At 37.6% G+C, this 13379-nt stretch overlaps 2 protein-coding genes across 3 annotated transcripts; both read left to right on the forward strand.

The window, feature by feature from the left end:
• On the forward strand, nucleotides 594-2263 carry LOC18792719. The gene is made up of 3 exons (XM_020555541.1): nucleotides 594-836; nucleotides 913-986; nucleotides 1066-2263. The coding sequence occupies exons 1-3, from the start codon at nucleotides 750-752 to the stop codon at nucleotides 1346-1348; spliced, it is 444 nt and encodes a 147-aa protein (XP_020411130.1). The 5' UTR covers nucleotides 594-749; the 3' UTR covers nucleotides 1349-2263.
• LOC18792270 (TATA box-binding protein-associated factor RNA polymerase I subunit B) lies at nucleotides 8772-13154 on the forward strand. Of its 2 annotated transcripts, XM_020555488.1 has the most exons (5): nucleotides 8772-9911; nucleotides 10217-10274; nucleotides 10377-11059; nucleotides 11230-11363; nucleotides 12481-13154. In XM_020555488.1, exons 1-5 carry the CDS (start codon nucleotides 9359-9361, stop codon nucleotides 13105-13107), a joined length of 2055 nt encoding a protein of 684 aa, XP_020411077.1. In that variant the 5' UTR covers nucleotides 8772-9358; the 3' UTR covers nucleotides 13108-13154. The 2 variants fall into 2 exon arrangements, with proteins under 2 accessions (XP_020411077.1, XP_020411076.1); XM_020555487.1 differs by having other exon boundaries at nucleotides 10217-11059.

A 13379-nucleotide genomic window follows, 5' to 3' on the forward strand; every position in this document is an offset into this window, starting at 1 on the left:
TAGGCTAATTAGCATGATGAATTAGTGGTCAAGTCTAGTTCCCCTTTTCCCTTTTCAAGAGTATCTTTTGATGTCTTAATGTTTAATTGGTATGGCTGCCTGATCATCATTAAGTTGATTAGTGTGAGCCAGATAGGCAGATCCATACACTATCGAGAGTTCCTTCTCTAGTAAGAAGTATTTATTGGACTTTTCTCATGTGATCCTATAAAGCGCATTTTGATTCATGTTTCATAACCCATCTTTCCAGTGCAACTCATTAAGTCTAAAAAAGGGAAAAACAGGCCAACCAGTGAACAAAAACAAACACACCATACACAACCATCAAAACAAGCACAACCAACACAGTAAACTCACCCAATGAACTACAGTGCGATCAACATGTTGGTATCTAAAGTTGGTCTCCCTAGCATCACCCCAAAAGATTTCAACTCGGTCAACCCAAAGTCAAGACACCGCAAGGACCAATTAGTAATTGTTTAAGGAAAAACTGGAGTCCAAACGTAATTGTTGAAACGTTTGTGGACATATTTGAATTACATAAAATATTGGGGTCAAAATTGTAAAAAATAACTTTTCTAAACCTAGCCGCACGCACCATCTCATTCACAGCTGCAGCAAATTCGACTTGCTTCTTCTCTTCTCTCCCTCCCTCCACAATCTTTCGCTTCTCGTCTAAATTTCCTCTTGTTGTTAGTTTTCTCTGTCTTCTTAGTTTTGTAACAGTGGATTAATAAAGATTTGGTACTATGTCGGCAACGGGTTCTCACACCAACAAGACGTCGCAGAAAAAGGATCGTCCTCAAATAATTAAATTGAATAAAGCTTTGGAACTGGTATGATAATTTAATCCTCCACCACAATGTTACTGCCTTGTTTGTGTTTCAGAATTGAAAATTTACCTATGTGCAGGCTAAAAAATGGGTTAATGACATGACTGAACCAGCAGAAGATGAGCATTTTGAAATACAGAGTCGACCTGCTAGGCAAGTTTTTTTTTTTTTTTTTAAAATTTTTTTTGTTTTGGGGTGAAGGGAGTGTAATTATCTTGATTGGTTTTCTCAGGCTTGGACTAGGTGCTAAAGTTCCCCGGCCATCCAAATTTGTACCTTCAGATGATCCCCTTGAAAGGAAATTACACTACAAATTGGACGCTGGAAGAAGAGCTGCTGCCAAAATTGCCGAGGAGTCCGCCGCCGCATCGGCTGCTAGCGATGATGACGACGATGAAGATTTAGACAGCAGAACCAAAGCGTTTGAGAAGAAAAGACCTGCAGCTCCGGTGACCCCATCGTTAGGGGGAAAGAAAAGGAAGAAAGTTAACCATAACACCCTTGTCAGAAGTTAATTTTAGGGATTGGGTTCTGTTGTTCTGGTAACTTCGTACAATTTCTTTATCTGTAATTATAGATGTTCAGTCAAGAAATCAAAGCTTGTGGAAAGGTGGTAGGAACAAATATTCCACATTTTCCAAACCCACAGCTTGTTCAGAGTATTTGCAAACCGTATCCATTAAGGATGTTTCATGTGACAACTGTTGCCCAGGATGCCGTGGGAGCCATAGTTTTTCGATGTGGCAGATTCTATGCTCTATCTACATGATTTCAGTTGACAAAGTTGCAAAGCCAATTCATCTTGGATCCAGGATACTCCAGGATAGCTAAAGAAGATCTCCTCTTTATTGGTGAAATGTTGCTTCTCAACCTCTGGATGCACATATATGACTTGCTTTCCAACTGCCTCAACCAGAAGGTGGGTTGGTTTTCGGCATGGACAATAAGCCAGATTGTGTTTCACAAGTTCAAAATGCTATCTTTTTTATTTGACTCTGCCATAGCTTAATATGGTATCTTCCATCAATTCTTGGAGAATGGCGTCACCCATGTCAACACCAATGGTCTCAATATCAAATCGAAGGTCCATCCACGTTCCAGTTCTTGACATGTCTTTTGTGACAATCTGGTCCGAAGTACGAGGGAATGGAAGCGGAAGGAGATGCCAATAAACTCATGTCCAGACCTCGTGTATAGCAGTTTTCAGGTATGGTACTGGCCTGTAGTGGTTGTATTGACAGCTCTACTGCAAATCAGTCAATGAGTTAACATTAACGAAGAAGTGCTATGAAAAAAAAAGAAAGAAGGAATTCCAAGTCAATTTGTATTATAATGAACCATACCTCGTCGAGAAATGGTTTTTGAAGGGCTGATGTTATCATCTATGAATAGTGGCTCAAGAACTGAAACAGGGCTTGGCCGCTCTGCTATATTAATAGCACTTTCTAAATTCTTAAAATGCTTGGTGGTTGAAGAGCTGGAAAGGGATGCTAATGAAGAAGATTGCACTGGCTTCTCTTCATTTTCTTTTCAATCTCTATATCACCTGCAGAAATTTTGTAAACGCTAACTAAATATCAAAGAATTTAAAAACAAGCGCAGGGACTTATCAATATGCTTGTGATTGAATATTGAACAGATGAAAGAATCGAAACCTTCAGGATTTGTCTCATCGACCATGGTAGGATTGGTTTCTTCTACTTCATCATCATCAACCAGGTTATCTGAGATAATTGGTATTGAGTTAGGATTCTGTATTTCAGAATCAGGGTTGCTGTCAGAAACAGATGGCAGACTCTCTAAGTTGGGTGCTACCTGACAGAGAGGGCTGGCATTTTTCTCTTGCTCAGGAGACCATGTATTCTCATTGGCCTTCCAAACTTTGCCATAGGCAGATAATCTCATCTGTGCAGTAACAAAGCCATGCCCCAAGTCCTTTCCAGAACTGCCCAAAGGAGAAATGTTGTACTCAGGAAGAGAGAATCCTTCCCAAGGATTCATTTTGGCTTCAATGTGGATGTTAGATACTGCCTGCAGGCCCAGGATTCAGAATGACAATTCTCTTTGAAGTTTCAGAATTCTCATTTGCCTTCGTTTTTTTTCTTTCTCGTGAGGCTTGATCTTTATGACAAGCTCCTCAGATTGCTTTAGATCACCAAGCTTCTGTTCTGACAACTTAGACTCTGCAAAGGACTTGGATTCTTCGTCTTTCTCTATCTGAGCATCCTGCAAGTTTTGGACATATTTTGGCAACAGTGAGTTTGCATCTCGCAAAAGTTTAAAAAACAATTCCTCATCTGAACTTAAGACCTCAAGTGCATCCATTAGTTCTCTGAAGTGGTAAATTTTTTGATCTTCTGTGAGATGTTTCCCATCAGTAAACTTCTGATTCATGATTCCTTGATTGCCACACATAACTCTTCAGAATCAGAGCGCTTGTAGTTTGATTTTGCAGGAGCTTCACCATTCATATCAGCGGCTTTTCTTGCTGAGTCTTTGTATTTTTTTTGTGGTCCTTTCTGATCTGGCTTGAATCACTGCTTAGTTTCTACTTCATCATTGCTCACTTTGACATTTCTTCTTCCATGAGTTTCTTCACACTAGGCTCGCAAACAAGCATCGGCTGTCACTATTGCTCTTAGGACAGCTAATAAAATTTGTCCTGATAATTCGCAACACCCAATTTTACCAGTTCATATATTTTAGATATGTACGTTCTAATTTTCATTCGACGTAGAAAAAGCAACATAACGTAACCAAATCAAAATGATCTGCAATACTTTATCTAAAACGCAATAGAATTCCCAATGTTTAAACTCCAAAGCTCAACCACTCATCTAGCTCCAATCAGTTCACTGCCCATAAATAAATAAATAAAAGGCCAAACGCCAAACCTGAGTACTAACACAACCAAATCTGCTATTCAACCTACAAATTTTCACAGCGCCCTGAAATCCAGCTATATTCCCAACGGCACTAAATAAAAATTGGCACCCCAAATCATCGAATCTGACATCAAAGCACCATAAATTGAAGCAGGAGACAAGGCTAGGGTTTTGAACAAAATACCAATTTTCAGGCAGGAGAGCTAAAGCTTTGAATTGGGTTTTCAGCTGCAAGTGAGGCTTGGGTTTTCTATGGAAATGGTGTCAAAAAGGCGAACACTTTCGGACAAAATTGGTGGCAAGTCTGGAGTAATTACTTCAGGGGGCCAGGTTCTAGTTCGAGTCCTAAAAAACTATCTTAACAAAAGAAAAAAAAAATGGAGTTAGTGATCTCATTTCTGAGTAAAATTGATAGGGGAAATTATGGGTGGCATATGCAAATTCGAACGCATTCCTTACAATTTAATGTCATTTTTCCATGGTAATTATATATTTTTTTAAAGACTGGTTGATCGGTGATCCGATAAGTGAGTTATTCAATTTGATAAGTGAGTTGTTAAATACCAAAACCCTTACGAAACTATCAAACTTAAAAAAGAGAAGGGGGATTATGTAATGCTACTCTTACCACATTTGTATACCACATTCTTATACCATCTTATATGACAGCTGATGTGGACAACCACATCAATTAAAATTATTTGATATTTTCTTTTCTTTTCTGATTTATACCAGTATTTGTTTTCCTAATTGTCTTAATTAAAATACACTTCATTGATTTAATTGATGTGGTATATAATATGGACATGCCACATCATGTGGTATAGAAATGTGGGATAAAAATGTGGTAAGTGTAGCATTACTCTAAGTTAAGGAATGAGGTTCATGAGGACAATTTAGAAAGAAAAATGAGGTGTAGTGAGTAATTTTAAATTTTACTAAAATTTTTAGGGGATATAAAAAGAATGTGGGTGCAAAGAGCAAATTTTAGGGTGCCAATAAAATCTTCCTAATAAAAAAATTATCTTCCTTAGATCATTCACAATGGACTCCCTAAACCACCTCTTTACTTAAAATTTAGGTAGAATGTTCAAACATTTTTGGTTTGATCCTGTGAAGGTAAGGTGAAGTTCCCTATTGACTCGAAAACCATTGACTGGTCAACAAGCCAACTCTCTTTTTGCGTATGAGCGTGCCATTGCTAGCAATAAAAAAACTCTAGCAGACTTTAAAAATAGATAACTTGCGTCCCAAGTTACTGATTTTGAACAAGCGATTGTGAATTTGGATAAGGAATATCTCCCAAGTAAGTTCTTTTCCTGCCTCAGTCTGGTGAGGACTTTCACAATTTTTCACAGTACAAAAATGGTAGTCCTGACCAGAATAAATGATAAGAAAATAAATTGTTTTAGGCAGAACTGCCTATTACAAAGCTTAGAAAGATAAAGACCAACTCCAAGAAAGACCCAAAAAAAAAAAAAAAAAGCCATGGACTTCAATTTCTGCCTGGATAGCTGCTTTTGATCTGGACTGGACTGGGTGTATCTGTGCTGGATTGGACCATCAACACCTTTAACTGACAAGTTTAAGCTGTAAATCAATACCAACGTTCGAGTTTGGCAGAGCTTTAATCTATTTCAAGCCTTGGAAGGCTTTTTGAACGAGCAGAATTAGAGCCTCTTCAGTCTGAAAGGGGCAGAGGTGGCTGGATTTAACGATTACTGAGCTGGAGCTGCACTATAATACCTGTTGTGCTTGATTTCCATAAATTTGTTGAGGTTTTCATGTTGTGAGAACCCAAACTCTTCTTGACTTGGCCTTGTGCTAAACCAAATTTAAATGAGAGAAATCTCGTTTTGTAAAACTGTTTCTCTGAACTGAACCGAAACCAAAGATTTGAATTATAGCTGACTTGTTCTTGTGGCTCAATGAGCTTTGGTTGCTTCAGTGTTTGAAGGCTTTTGAGATCAGTGGATCTTTTTGAGTTTGTCAATTGTGACTTTAACAGTTTTTGTCTTGATTGATCTTTTGGGTGTGGTGCTCTGTTCACCTTCTCTTATATTTTATAGGAAATGCTGGAGTGGGGTTCCAAATCTTTTTAATAATGGGTGGCAAATTTTTCAAAAGAAAAATCTTTTATTTTAAATGCCACAAAAAAAAGGGGGAGTTTATCTATTCTGACAGAGAAAAAGCCATCAATAGTCAGTTCCTATGGTGATCACTTCCCTGCTTTTTTTGAAAGAAAATCTAATCCCTTCTTATTCTCTAACTGCCTTTTGGAAGAATGCAATCTGCCATGATGGTCAGTTTGCTTTTTCTGATGAACAACTCCCTCACTCCCTACTTATCTTTAAAAACGTAGTATGCTTATCTCTTGGAAATGCCACCTGCTTTGGTGCAGAATTTCTCTGTATATAAAAAGGGATTTTAATCTTCCTTTTGGCTACGAAAATGGAGAAGTCTTCCTGTAAGACCATTCTTCATTAACTCCCTATCACTTCCTCTGTTTCAGTTGAGAATTTTGACTTTTTCAAAGTCAAGAAGTCATGTGGGGGCTCTTTTGAGAAGAAACATGCTGACTTGCCTTTTTTGGGGTAGGGATCAAATGGTGAGATCTTCTCAGAAGCTGGGTTTTTATCCAAAACTATGTGTATCAGTTCTTTGATTGCAAAATAATAGGATTTTATTCTTTTCATATCATAGCTATATATGTAATTTGTTCAAAAAAGGTCTGGGCTTTCCTAGTGTCTTGATTTTTCTTCTGATTCCTGTAAGTGAAAGCCTAAATGTTAGTTCATGAGCCTTTTGATAAAAGTGGGCCGCCGTACAAAGTTTTGGACCAAACATAAGGTGAACTTTGGTGGCTGCAAAAAATGGCATGGGTTTCTTCAATTTTGGGCTGGGCGTGCAGAAATTAGGCCCAAACAGAGAAATTGAAAAAAACCACCTCCAACCATACTCTCTATCCATATCCTAACATAGGGAGCATCCACAATGGGCTCCCTAAACCACCTCCTTAGACAAATTTTAGGGAGGAATTGTAAAAATGCAACTCCAACCACGCTCCCTATCCACCTTCTAAAATAGGGAGTTCTCTAGGAGTTCCTAAAATAGGGAGTCCTCTAGGAGTTCCTAAAATAGGGAGTCTGAGGAGAGATAAAGGACTCCTAGTGGCTTCCTATAATTTAGTGCTGCTTTATTTAATGAGTATTTCAAACCTTTATTTAATGTTAACTAATTTATATTTTATTTTTTAATGGAGATGGAACTATCAAAAAAGAGTTATAGCATTTATGACTCTCCAAATTATGTAATATGGTTGGAGTTGAAATCTTTTAGAGAGCTCCTAAAATAGCTTTCTTATATTTTTAGCCAAATTTTAGCTAAGAAATAGAGAGCATCATTGTGGATGCTCTAAGAGCTCCTAAATCTGAGGAGAGAGAAAGGACTTTTTATTGTTCCTTTTGCATCTATACTTTATTCAAAAATAGAATTAAAAAATATTACAAATATTTATGACTCTTTAAATTAGGGAGTATAGTTTGAGTTGAAATTTTATAAAGAGTTTTTAAAATAGCTTTCTAGTATTTTTAGCTAAATTTTAACTAAAAAATGAAATGAAAAAAGTTTATAGAGAGTATTGTTTATAGAAAGTTTCTAAAATAGTTTTCTAGTAATTTTAACTAAATTTTATAGAGAGTTTCTAAAATAGCTTTGAGTGCATGACGGTAGATGCTCTTGTAAGTTATATAACACTAAAATGAAAAAAGTTAATTTTTTCTTATAATAAAAAAAGAGATTTTCTATTTAAATCCCACACTTCTCTTAGTTCACCTCATGTTCTAAGTTCACAATAACTTTTAATTTAAATTTTCACAATTTCTAAGAAAACCCCACTATCTTCCCAAACTACCCTTAAATACACCCAAAGCTAAAAAATAAGAAATAAAAATAATTTTCTATTTAAACCCCACGATTTTCTTTATTCAGCCTAATATTTAAATAATTAAACAATATTTGTAGTATACATGAAATTTTGTTTGGGGTGAAAGTTTGAAGCAAAAGTATGTGCTAGGCATTAGTTTAAGGACGGTTTGAAGGCATCAGTTTGAAGCAAAAATACATGAGATTTTCTTCTTGTGCTAGGCAACAGTTTGAAGCAAAAGTATTTGTAGTATACACGAGATTTTGTCATGATTGATCTTTCTCTTCAAGCCTTGGAAAGAATCTTCTACAGTTATGGAGTCTAATCGTCTAGCCGCACACAGTGCTTCAATGCATCGAATCTCAAGGTTGTCAAGAGTAGTGAGGAATTTGTATTTTTCTAAAACTTATTATAAAGAGTAATGGGGTGTGTGTATAGATATACTAGGGTTAAGTATTAAGTTGAATGATATTTTTTGTCTTTTTACACTATAATAAAACTTACAGCTTAATGATTAAAGTATTGAAAAAACCATAGCCCCCTTTCTCCCAAAAAACACTTTTAGAGCCTTTTCCACCTTGAGGGGGGAAGAAGCCATTGTTCTTCCCCCTTCTCATCTCTTCCTCTTTTCACCTCTTCTCCTATTTTCAAAGACAAAGGGTTTTCCCTATTTGTCTTAGTTTTATTATGATTTTCATCCAACCATTATTGGCGGCTGCGGCTCAGCGTTGAATCTTCATCTGCATTTCGGCGTCAGATCTCCACCACCATCTTTTTTGCAATTTCTTTATGTTTGGAATAAGTTGCAGAGACTCTTTGGGTTCTCTGTGTAGTTTTCACCTCTCCTTTTGTGAGAGTTTTTCATCTCTCCTTTGTGAGAGCTTTTCATCTCTCCTTGGTGAGAGTTTTATTTGTATTATTATGGCTTGGTTTTTTGAAGCTTTATCTTTTTTTTATTATTCTAAGTTTACAATCTTAGTTGGGATGCCTATGCCAGAGTTTCTTCGATCTTGCCATATCGTTGGTGGAGACATACCTGATTTTCTTAATTTTGATATTAGACCGCTCCGTTATTATAATGGCCCTTTTGTGGCTAGTTTGTATTGGCCCTTTGTGACTAGTGGCTTTTTTGGCTGAATTATGAATGCAATCATAGAATTTCTCAAAAAAAAAATATGATTGAAGTATTGGAGTGACCGAGAAATGCAGGTTTAAATAGAAAATCTCATAAAAAAAACAACCCTAATCCCCACACCACCGCCACCGCCTTCTATCTCTTCTCCGCCTTCACTTCCTCCTTCCTCTCTCTCCGCCTCTCTCTTTCCTCGACAACCGGTCGAACTGCAGCCAGCCATCGCCGTCGAACACACGAGCCATCGCACTGAAACCAACCCTCACTCTTAAAACCATCGAAATCGGAGTTTTTTCGCCGGTTCAGATTCAGTTGGATGTCTGGAGTAGTTGTGAGAGAGAGACGTAGAGGGGGTTTCGGTCGGTGACTCTCAAAGTTCATTCCCTCATTTTGGTTCTATCGAATTTTGTAGCTGTTCGTTCTTGTACTCTCTTTCAGAATTTCACGCACTCCGGAAAGAGAAAAAAAGAAAAAAAAGAAGAAGAAAGCTTAGAGCATTGATGAGAAGTTGAAAGCTTACCTAAGAAGAAAGACAAGGACAAACTTGGTTGAGAAGATTTGAGAGCTCAATTTAAGGCTGGTGATGTCGAATTCGTGGATTTGTGAAACTTGTGGCAACAGGGAGCTGGTAGACGGCAATAATGGCTTCTTCTACTGCAGCCAGTGCAGCTCACAAGCGCAGGACTACAAGGACACTGGAGTGGCCGATGAGGACTTTTACGACGAGACTGGCGATGCACAGGGAGGCCTCTACTCTGCCCGTCACACCCGCCGGGTCAACATCTCCGCCGTCAAACCCGAGCTGCTTTCCCAACCCCTGGATAATAACCCCTTGAGTCAAACCAACATGGAAAATGACAATGCTGCTGCTGCTGATGCCGTGGGACCCACGGAACCCGAGGATTTCGGATTCGACACGGTGGAGGGCTATTACAGTGAGGTTAGGCTTAGGTATGTGAAAGGAGTGCAGCGGATGATTGAGCTCCAATGTGAGGCTTTGGTTAGGGAGTTTAAGGTGAACCCTTTGATTTGTGGGTTGTCTGGGTCCATTTGGCTACGCTTTTTGGCTTGGACTCGTGTTTTTCAGGATGATTGGGGTGACCGGACTTTCGATGACGCTGAGATACGCCAACAAGGTTTGTTTGCTCATCTTTACCGAATTCAACCTATGTATAGTATAGTTCATCTGAATTCAATTTTCTTATTGTGGAGCTTGGTTCTTCAAGGAATGCGTAAGTACCAAAATATACATAAATAAATAAATAAAACAAATGTTGCATTGTAGTTTGATTCGTATGCGCAAATATGATTTCTATATCAATTAATATTAATTTTGAAACTGACTGTCTGTGGTCTGCATTAGCTTTTTGTTTAAATTCTTGTTCTCTTGTATTGTTGTTTGATTTATGTCGTCTTTAATCATTGAGTTTCTTTGTTTCAGGGGAACCACCCGAAGATTTTAAGCCACGCTCTAAATACAGAGACGAGCCTCACACAAGGTTTGGTCAGCGAGCAGTAATGATATGGTTTAGGTCCTTGAGAAACACTATACCATTATCTTATACTTTAGCTATTTCCTTTCTGGCTTGTCATCTTTCCAGGGAAGCAGTCCTACCGACAGACATAGTAAAATGGTCAGTTGAAGGAAAGCTCCCATATTTTTCTGCTTTTCTTGAAATTGAAAAAGACTTGGGAAGGCCTTCACGTGCCTGCCCAATAAGTTCAAGCTTAATGTTTAGACCTTCTGAATCTGTGCCAGTGCAAAAGTTGGAAGCACTGGCAGCATCCATTGCTGAGTCCATAGGCTTGCACTTACCTCCAGTGAATTTTTATGCTATAGCTTCTCGCTATCTGAAAAAGTTGTCTCTTCCAGTCGGAAAGGTTCTCCCTCACGCATGTCACATATATGAGTGGTCAATGCCTCCAGATTTATGGTTATCAACAAATGAGTTGAGGCTTCCTACTCGTGTGTTTGTTATGTCAATACTGATTGTAGCAGTAAGAGTTCTTTATAATATTCATGGTTTTGGAGAATGGGAAAAAAGCTTGTCCAGAAATCATACTTTGTCTTCCACATCTAATCAAATGGGAGATCTGGATCCCACATCCAATTCCAAAATGCGGTCTGGTACTGCAGAGGATTTAGGTTCTCCATCCCACAATTTGGATGATACGGATACAGAGCTTGTTAGAAATTTGTCAAATGCTCAGAACTCTGAATTGGACGCTGCAGAACTTCTATCCAGCCTTGAAGCAAAGCATAATGAAATTGCTGATACTTATGGTAAATTTGAAATATATTGGAGTAGTTCTATGTTGAAAATGATGATGCAATTTAAAAAATTATTTCTTCATATTAATAAATCGCATAGGCTAGATACTTTACTTCTCCCCAAACCCTTCCCTTCAATTTGTTAATTATGAAGTTTTAAATTCTTGCCTTATTGTTGACAGAATATTGCAAGGACTTACCAACGTATCTTCAGTTCTGCAAGGATGTAGTCTTTGCTGGATCAAAATCATCATTCAAGGATCACAAGGAAGAAGAGCTAATTGAATTGTTGTGGAACTTTTATCAGAGTAGAAAGGTAATGTGTAGCTTGAATGCAGTTGTGATATTGTCTTCTCAAACATATGTTTTGTTGCACACATTATACAAAGTTTTCTTGTAGTCAGCTAAATAGTACTTTGTGCTAGCCCTTAGTTAGATTTGATTGAAAAGAGGCTTTACTGATATATCTCCCATACAAGCATAGGAAAACAGAATAAGAAGTCTGTATTCAGCATGATTGATATGCCTCGTTCTTGAATGTTATGAAATTTTCTTTGTTCGCATCACCTATCTGAAGTATATAAGTTCCTTGTACCAAACAACTGGGGAGAGTGGTCACTTATGTTTACTGATCTAGAACACAAAACAAGAATGGCAAGGGTAGACTATGGGTATTATTGATTTTTAACTGGGGAGAGTGGTCACTTATGTTTACTGATTTAGAACAGAAATCAAGAATGGAGAGGGTAGGCTATGGGTATTATTTATTTTTAACTGGGAAGAGTGGTTGCTTATGTTTACTGATTTAGAACAGAAATCAAGAATAGAGAGGGTAGGCTATGGGTATTATTGATTTTTAACTGGGAAGAGTGGTCGCTTATGTTTACTGATTTAAAACAGAAAACAGAACGGTGAGTGTACTATGGGTATTAGAACTAATCTATCCAACTTCCTGTAGATTTGGATGATCTTTGTCGTTTTTCATAAGCATGGGAAACCTTGTAATTTGATTTTCAGTATCCTGGATAAACCTCCTTTCATGAATGTTTAAATCAGTGTTGGTGATGCATGGTCCTCTGACTCTTACTAGGCATATATATTTATAATTTAATGTTTGACGGTGTATGATGTATATCTAAATAATAGCAGCACCAAGTGTACTCTAGGTAGAATTAATTTACCAGGGCTTGTTGTGGATTTGAACAATCTCTGTTATTTATATGTGTTAGAAGTATATAGTTATGGTATTCACTATCTTGGCCAAATCAATCCTTGCTTTCATGAATCTTCAAATTTTATAATTTTGATGGCATGCAACAGTGACTGAGTCCTGTGACTGTTTTTTTTGGTCTTGATGCTCGTGTTCACTTTCAGAAGCTTTTAGTTTGACATGTGAATAATACCACTTCATAATGCATTTTGTTGGTTTTCAGGATTCTGAAACAGCAATCGAACAAGGATTGCTTTGTGGTGAAACTGTTAACCAGAAAAGATTGAGGGACAGTAATGATATATCTAAAGAAAAAAAGTTTAGCAATAAATGCCCTGTTTCTAGCCCTTACTCTGGTGATGAAACTCCCTTCGCGGATGACCAACAAAGGAGCAAGAATGGCGATAATTCTTGTAGTAGCTCACAGAATAGTCAGAACTCAGAAGTTAAGGACGCAGAAACTCTCAAAGAGGAAGCCATTGCTCGAATGAAATTAGACATGGAGGAGAAGAGATTCTTTTATATTCCACCGAGGGTCAACCTCAAAAGATTTGATTACCTTCACTATGTAAGGAAGAAGGATGAAGGTGCCTACACTTATGTTGCACATGCTGATTATTACATCTTGCTTCGTGCTTGCGCTAGAGTTGCAGAAGTTGAAATCCGGTGTATGCACATTGCGGTGTTGAGCTTCGAGAGGAGGCTGGCTTGGATGGAAAAGAGAATCAACCACTGCTTGCACTTGACCCCTCCTATTGTCTCATGCGAGTATTGTACTGGTGTGGTCCCAGAAAATACAAATACAGAAAATGATATTGAATCGATTGGATTTCCAGATTTGAATTTATGAGTTTTATTTTTATTTTTTATATTTGAATATTACTCTTCTTTTTCCAAGGTACTATAGAGCATAGATGATAACTCACAATTGTCATGTCTTAATGGAAAGAAAGAAAAATAATAATAGGGGCAAGGTCCACTTCACTGTAGCCAGGAAGTTCTTTATTCTAGCCGTAGCCATAATTAAAACGAAAGTGAAAGGATAGACAGTTGGGAATGCGAATCTCTCCAGGAAGTCCTTTTTTCATACTTAATGTTTCAATTATAATTTTACTTTGAACT

This window comes from Prunus persica, chromosome G1 (assembly GCF_000346465.2).
Source record: "Prunus persica cultivar Lovell chromosome G1, Prunus_persica_NCBIv2, whole genome shotgun sequence".
NCBI lineage: Eukaryota > Viridiplantae > Streptophyta > Magnoliopsida > Rosales > Rosaceae > Prunus > Prunus persica.